The 8,571-nt window shown below is 41.6% G+C and overlaps 1 protein-coding gene across 7 annotated transcripts in view; it reads left to right on the top strand.

Moving 5' to 3' along the window:
* The window catches only part of LOC147012595 (protein transport protein Sec16A-like), a 146,504-nt gene extending 139,361 nt beyond the window's left edge, over positions 1-7,143 (top strand). For all 7 annotated transcript variants that reach the window (XM_085853620.1, XM_085853615.1, XM_085853618.1 and 4 more), the window contains 2 exons: positions 4,802-4,888; positions 5,006-7,143. In XM_085853620.1, coding sequence (XP_085709746.1) covers positions 4,802-4,888; positions 5,006-5,071 — 153 coding nt within the window. In that variant the 3' untranslated portion in view covers positions 5,072-7,143. The remainder of the gene's footprint in view (positions 1-4,801; positions 4,889-5,005) is intronic.
* The last annotated feature ends 1,428 nt before the right edge of the window (positions 7,144-8,571 follow it).

Raw genomic sequence — 8,571 nt, 5'->3', positions numbered from 1 at the left:
ATAACTTAAGAACGGCTGAAGGGATCCAAGTCAAACTTAATCCTTTCTTTTCTTTTATCTATTTTACTCTTTTTCTCTCTTTCTTTATCAATCTGTCTAGGAGAAGTGAATTATTGCAGAAAATTTTCTGTCAGGCCCACTTGGCTGTGCCTGGATGGGTTTTTTGAGGGAAGTGGAGTAGCGGCTGAAACCCGAATCCTATCCAGGTTCTTCCTGATGACTCCATCTTTGCTCTTTACTTATTCGGGTTGCTTCTGATTACTCCAATGCAGTATTTGGTCTTCTCTTTGATTGGTACAAGTATGTATAATGATCCAGAGATGAACTGATTCGGCTATGGGGTCAAGAGGTCAAAGGAAGGTTCGAGGTCCTGTTAGGAAAAATTGTGTTACCATGATAACTTGTGAACCAGTGATGAAATTTTGACCAAACTTGGTATTAGTATATATTATGATGCAAAGGTGAACCGATTGGATTTTGGCATCAATAAGTCAAAGGTCAGAGATAATGTCAGATAAAAATGTGATACTTGAGAACAGCTGAAGCGATTTAAAAGTCAAACTTGGTACAAGTATATTAATGATGTAATAATGTGGGCGGAGGCACATCGGTCAACGTCATGATGTCGAAGAGTGCCGTTCTCGTTTATTGTTCTTTCATTCCTTTCCCTATTGTTTCATTCTCTTCTCATTGTTCTGTTGATGAGGACAAGTGAAACATTGGTGGAATATCCCTATTACAATCACAAGACCTGGTCATTGTTAAGATTTACATTTTAACATCCTTGTATGCAGAAACATCCTATTAAGTAGAAAATACAACTTCAGTGAATTGCAATGAAATCAAATACCACGTTTTGTCAATTGTTGTCATCGACGTTGATCAGACAATTGGATGTCAATCATTCTAATTTTTTTTCTTTTTTCATGAAGGATTAAAAATGACAGAATTACTGCGTTTTTGACCAACAGAAAAATTGCAGAGGGGAACAAGTGGACTTTCAATGAACAAACAAACCTGACTTGTAAGAAAAGACGGGTATATGGCAATAGGTTAGCAGGAATATCAATCGGAGACAACATGAGGTGGCAGTGAGCTGCAATCTTGAAGCAATGGAGTGAGGAATGTGATTGGATAGAGACGTAGGCAATTCCACAGGTGTGACAAGGCAGGGACAAAGGAATATTGATGAGCAAGAAGCCTGCACTTTGAAATGTGGACAAGGAGTGCATTGCTGGGTGAACATGTTCACCCTTGTAGAGTTGGGGAGGGGTCGAGGGCTTAAAAGCCAGTCAGTAATTAGAAAGGCCAAAACAAGTGTATCCCAATCAAGCAAATGTTCCTGTGTAGCATCCTCTTTGATGGGTGATGCCGATGATTTTCAGAGCTTTGACTTCAGCTCAGAAAAGGTCATGGCTGGTTGATAGAGTGAGACCCAAGTCTTCAAGGGATTCAACTTATTCAGGAAAATAATTTGATTGAATTTGAGGGCTGAAAGAGGAGGGGGAAACAATGCCAGAAGAGAGGTTCAAAGAGCAGGAGCAGCAAGACCAGAGGACAAGCAAGTTGCACATTGGAAATCTTCAGTTGAACCAAGGCCTTTGTCTGTAGCTCAACTGGACACTGCTCTTCCCTACTGGCTGGTCTCCCTGCTTCTCTCCTCTCTCGAATGGATACTGTAGAATGGAAAGCTCTCAACATCATAGGCATCTCCCATGATTTAGCTGAAGCACAAGGCCTGTTGCCATCCCATTGCAGACAGGTTGGTAGTCTCTGTTTTCCACTATCTATATGCCTAACAAACAACCTAGCAAGACACCACAATCTTACAACCAAACCCCAACCTTCCCACACATACCCTTCACCTCACTGGAACTGGCAACCTGGAACACATCATGCGAATGAACATCTGACCACCTGTCCATTCTTATCGTGCATCAGTTTACATCAAAGCCTAACTGGACCGCATAAGCCGAAAACTTTCTTGAATTAATTATATGAAGGCCAACTGAACTCAATTTATTCAAGCCATGGAAACAATGTTATCCAACTTTACCGTCTTCGAGTTTCACACTCTTGATGCAGCTCTCAAACATTTTATCATCCTTACCACCTGTAGTGACACACACGTGCCACTAGGTTACATAAAACAGCTCAACCTTAACTTTTCCCCAGAAATCAGTTTACTCATCCACACAAGAGACACACTTTGTAAAAAAAATAAAATAAAATAAAATGGCCCCCTCTCCCCTATCACACAAACAATTACAACAAATCTCCGTTCTTAACAACATCATTATCCAGCGAATACAACAACAAAAGTGCCAAAACTGGCAACAACACATCAAAACTTTAAAACTAAATCCAAACTCACCGATTATAGATCATCCCCATGCCAAAACAAAAACACTTCCCTTCCAACACCACCTTCATATCAGAGGCACACACTTAATTGATGTTACTCGAACACGAGAGCACCCACGTCATCACTTGTCCAATCACCCACCCCCTCTCAGGCACAAAAATATCTCACCAGCAACTTACTGCAACATATTTGCAAACGTGCCACCCCCGTCTTTAAACACAATATCTCAGAAAAAAGCGTTCACAATCCCATCAACAGCAACAACAGCACAACAATAAAATTAACTCAACAAATTACACCACCATGATCCATCCGTCTGAACAAACCCTCCCGTGCTCTTCCAGAGTAACATTACCCTTCAACTCGCACAACACAGACAACAATCTAACACTTCATCTTCATTCGATCTCTGGAGGAATCTACCCGGAGTGGCCGGCTTCCTTGGAACTGCAGGCTTCGAGTGAGGACGCCTCGTTGATGATGATGATGATGATGATGATGATGATGATGATGATATTTTGTATCCCCATTAATTGTCTGCTGTCCAAGATCTCATACTCGCGCATTTATACGTTCTTCCCCTCCTTCCTTTATTTATATCATTAATTTATTTGCTGGTTAGGTCTGCCTGTTGGCTATCTGGTTGTACGCTACCTTTTTATCCCCCAATCACGTTACATTCCTGCTCTTCCATGAGCCTTCGCTCTGTTAAAAAAAAAAACCCATACTTTGGTGACATAAAACAGAGGAGATACTAACCTGTGTGCTTCGAGAGCAACATGCTCTGTGCCTATTTGGGAGATTTCAATAATGTTGAAAGCTTTGGATTCCACAGCATTTGAGAGGGGGGGGGTTATCCGCCCACGGGGAGAGGAGTTCGACATTAAGCTACGGACAAAGGCCTTGCAGGCTTTGGAAAGTTTGGATTTACGAAGGAAGGATTGTCATAACGGAGGTTGGATTTTCTTTAGTTGTCTTTGGAGTCCTTCTTTGAGGTATGGACTGCCCAGAATAGATCATGGCTGATGTTGAGAGCCAGAAGTTTCAGCGGCTGAACCTCTTCCAGTGGCTGATAAAAGTAGTATATGGAGCCACACAACTCCCATCAGAGCCACACTTATTCCTTCATTCAGCTACAGTTGGTTTTTATTTTTTTTTGCAAAGACAGCCAACGAGGCCGGAAACATTATGTTTTCAGGTTGTCTGTCTGGCTGTGTGTCCGTCTGTGCGTTTGTGCATGCGTGCATGCACGCCTAGTGGATTTTTACCTCCGCCACCCAAGGTGAAGGAGGTTATGTTTTCACCCCTTTCTGTCTGTTTGTTTTTTCGCAGGATATCTCAAAAAGTTGTGGACGGATCCGGATTAAATTTTGTCGACAGGTTGGGTGTGCGACAAGGACGAACTGATTAGATTTTCGTGAAGATTCGGATCCGGATCTGACTACTAGCATTTTCAAGTGATTCTTCACCATTGAGAGATCGGGCCAAAAACGATATATAGCACAATGTCTCAAAAATGTATTGGGGCAGATATGTTCTCGTGGATCAGGCCTTACAGGGCGGAGGTATGCGCTCCACCGAGTGCCCTTGTAGTCATTACTGTAATAACCTGTTAGCCACAGAAGGGATTTCAACCAAACCTGGCACATCTATAGACCGGGATACAAAGATTAATGGATTTAATTTTGGGTTTTTCTATCTTCTACTTTCATCTCTTTTTCTCTTTCTCTTGTTGTCTCTCTGTCTCTCTGTTTGTGATAATGGTCTAAATGCTGGACATTAATTTACCTTCTCCTGCCCCACCCAAACATTTAGTAATTAAACTGTCAATCCTGATTACTTCCACACTACTGCACTCGTAGGATCATAGAAACTTCAGCTAAACATTTGTGGTTATTCTTTCTCCCAACTAAAGACAGCACGCCGTTTTCTTCTTCTTCCCTTCTGGAACCTGACTTGATCCGTTCAGTGTTCTCGCTCTTCCCGAGCCTCGACTCCGTATGCAAAAAAAACAACTTGTAATGCAATAAATAACACTGCGTTTCATCTAATAACTAGCTTCTCTGTATCGTTGGTGACTGAGGTTATAGCTTCAAGGTCGATGTGGTTTGAAGCTTCGGGGCAGGATGGGTGGGGGGTGAGGGTGGAGGTGGGAGGTAGTTGTGGGATGGTTGGAGGAGAGACTTCTCTGAGGAAGAAAAAAATATATATTTATTATTCCTTAATTTGACAATCAAATCATTTAATTTGACTTGCTCTTCTTCATCGATTTCATGGAGTAATGCATGAATCATTGATAAAATGTTTCGGTCAAACATTTGAACCCGATCCCTCTGGATTTGGAACAGTGCAAAAAACCCACGAGTTTACAGTTCATTGAGGGACACCTTGTTACTACAGTTTATCTCTCACCACAATCCTTGCTCTTTTATGCAGCGATCTTGTGAGATGACAACCCAGCCTCAGACGTCAGAACCTGCACCAGGAAGTGTACCTTTTTACAACCCGTCACAATTTGCACAGGTTTGGTTTCCCTTGTTTGAAAGTATAATTTATTACAATCACTGGCTCTCGGCCACAGACATTTCCACATGTTCATCGCTTTGGTTTTAATGAGTTGCTTCTTTCTCTGCCTCTCAGACTCCAGCGCTCACCCCAGTACGGCCTTCACGCCTATCGCGCCACAAATACAACACCATGCAGTGACCTTGTGATTTTTCTGGCTTCCGACCACCGCCGTTGGCCTTCCAGTGCTTTCCCTCTCAGAGTTATCCATGATCGATTGCTACACCGAAGGCATCCCCTTGACTCGGAAGCTACGTCGAACGACTAGCATTCACCTGCTCCAGACACAATGTGTTGAAGGATTAGCTCTGCAGTCATTTGTCACCCCAGAGTTACAACTAATCCGGAACCGGTTGTGATTCGGATGAATGACTGGTTCGGGTGGATTTGAAGTAAGAACGTTGCACTCTACATTGGGCAGCAGTTTCATGCCGCCGTCAGCATGACCTTGGTTGCTTTACCTACATTTTTGACTGAAGACTGAAAAATCTCAACTTCTCTTCGGCAGTCTTGTGTCTGGATTAGTTTTTAAGTTAATTGTTTGTTGTAGACGTACAGCAGACTCTTCCAGGAGCTTATTTTTGTTTTGTTTTGTTTTGTTTTTCGTGAAGTTTGTGACTACATTACCACCAGAATGCTTGTTTGTCTGTATGCTTTGCATCCTTTCAGTGAGGTTTGCCTTTTGCACAGAATTGTTGATTTAAGGGGTCCACTATTTTGTCAACACATTGTGGGTGTATGCCTGGGTGCTTGTTGTCATCATCGCTGTTATTGCAGTTCTTTATAAACCAGTGATTTTGGTGAACCAGTAAGCAGCTGGCAGTGGAATTGCCTGATTGCTTACATGAAGAAAGCCTTTTGTTTTGTTTTACATTTATTTTTTTTGATGGCTACACCTTGCCGGTGACATCCAGGACATATCAGCCTTACTATCGCAGTCGAATTACCCACGTAAACCCTCTAGTTGGTAACACGTTCTCATCGAATCCCCATGCATCTATGGATTTTTGCTGCACAATATACACAGTGTCTGTTTGTGCGAAAGTTGCTTCCATCACTTTCTCATGCTTCTAAATTTGCAGTGCATTCTGGTTTTTCTGCATTCGATTATAATCTATCATCTCTCGGTGAACTCGGTTATTTCTTTGGTAACGACTCCCATCAAGGCCTGTTCATAATCTTTATGACCTGAGGGTGACACTTAAATTTTTCATTTGACCTCTGCCTGACTGTGGTGTAGTAGAGGAATTATTATATTTTTCTTTGCTTCATTGTGGACCGTGGAATTTGTTAAATTGCAGAAGACAAACAAATTCGGTCGTTTCGTAAGTGCTATTATTTGAATACATTTCACCATAGTGCCACAATCTTGCACATTGCACCATATGCACTTCTTTCACGTCATCACGTGGCCTGATCTGCGTTTGACATTCTTCTTTACGTCTGGCTTAATCGGCCTGCAGAACCCCCGGCTTCATGTGCATTCCACAAATGGGTTATAATCCTCAAATGGTATTTCATCACGTGCTTTCCTCATTGACTCATCGACACGTTCATCGTTTCACTTGATATATTTTAACAAGGCTTCCTTTTCGTGTGATCTCTAATCGTCGTTTTTCATGTCATATTTTCCTGGGGATGTTGCTGCTAGTTGAACCAAAGTGTGAGGCTTTCCCTGAAGGCCGTTTTGCACATCTGTTTAACTTCAGCTTCTCTGACAGTGAATAACCACAGGCTGGCTACCCCCAAACCACGACCACCCCACATTCCCTCACCCATGCTTCGTGCTTGAAAGCGACGGCAATTTTCCACGGTTCGCAAACTGCTTTCAGCTGGTCTTGTCCCTATTTTGTTGAGATTGTGTGTAAATTTTACAATTGTACATCACGAGTCGAAACCAACTTGAGCGTCCTTCGTTGTTTTTTCCGTCATTCTGTGATCTCTGTTCATTTCTCGTAAGATGTCCTTGGAGAGGTTTTAATGGACGGTCCACGGGGTGCCTGCGTCTATGGACTGGCTTCCAAAGCCAGGAGAATTGACGATGAGCTTTGATCTGGCATTATGAACTCTAAGCAATAGTGTCTCCCTGCCATGGCCAATTCTTGGGTGTCACCTCTCGACGTCACAAAAGAAGAGTTTTATGGACTTTGTTATTCCCCTACCTAAAATGATCATCCAATGCAATTGTTATAATAAAGGGACTTTAAATCACATCGCATTTGCATGATTATATCTACTCGCAGATGTTTGAAGTGCATTATTTTGTGAAGGATAACTTTTTGCCCTTCTCCCATGGAGTTCAAGTCACCCTCAGCTGTGATATGTTGGTTGCCCAGGTTTCCTTTGTTGAAATTTTTTGATAAATATACGAGAGTCAGTACAAAAAGTAATGCCTCTTGTTTTTCAGTCTGTAATCAAAGCGTCGTAGGAAAGCTATCCGAGATCACAATGAAAGGTTTGTGTCTCCCACACAATTTAAGTTGAGCGGCACTGTGACCGGTCACGTGACAACATCACACCACAATTTCAAAATAGCTGCCCCGTCAGATATGCATGCGAAGCCGAGAACGGTTATTGAATTTCTTACTGCGGAAGAGGTTCCTCCGGCGGACATTCATCAGCATTTAAAGACTGTGTACGGTGACCATTCGACGTTGGACAAAGCGTTTCAAGAGTGGAGACATTGATATTGACGACAAGCCTCAAAGTGGTCAGCCTGTAAAAGCAATGACACGGGAAAACAGGATTTGGATTGATGCAATTCATGTGCATTGCAGTTGACGGAGATTGAAAATAACTTCATATTTTCTCCATATGTTTGCATATTCCCTGTAATTACCCCGTGCATGAAAAGCAATTGGATCATGTCGTCCATCTGTCCACAATCATCAGTTTATGATCGGGGAACAACTCAACGAAAAATTAAATGTTATATTTTAAACACGAATCGGAATACAAACCTGCAGCTTTACTGGATTTTGTCTATGAATTTGTCCCGATCGCACATGCGTGGAAAGGAGCGAGATAATATTTTTACTCTTATCTGTCAAGCAAAATTGAAAATCATTGCAAACAGGAAACTGTTTTTAAGGATGCCATGATGGACACAAGCAAGATGCATGAATAACTAATGCAATGTGTCAGATCGGGTGATGTAATAGCCGCTGTAAAAAAAATGACAGTAAATTCCATAATTTATTTATATGACTTTTACAATCTTTATTTTATTTAAATTGAATTATACACTTGAACACTGGAGTACATAAATCGCCTTCTAAATACTTCCAAGAACCTCCAGTTTTGTAGCACTTCGACATGATGAAAGGGTCATGTATAAGATTGCTTCAATAGCACTAAACCTCTGGATTTTTATTTTTTTATGATCGTTAAAATCATTATTTTAATAAAAATTAAGTAGGTGGAACCCGCTATTTTCGGGGGATACGTTCCTGGAAAATGCTGCGAATAGCGAGCCATTGTTTCAATGGAAAAAGGGGGGATAGGTTCCCTGCGGTTCGTGATTCATAAGGGAAAATCAAATATCCCGTGAAAAACCGCGAATATACATACAAAACCACGAATAAATTTTGAATACAACTGTGAATAAAACCGCCCACGAAAAAAAACGTGAAAAAATAACA

The sequence above is a fragment of the Eptatretus burgeri genome, chromosome 14 (genome assembly GCF_056783735.1).
Source record: "Eptatretus burgeri isolate ZD-2024b chromosome 14, Ebu_testis_v1, whole genome shotgun sequence".
Taxonomy (NCBI): domain Eukaryota; kingdom Metazoa; phylum Chordata; class Myxini; order Myxiniformes; family Myxinidae; genus Eptatretus; species Eptatretus burgeri.
Note: the sequence above shows the minus strand (reverse complement) of the source record. Positions and strands in the feature narration are given on the sequence as shown.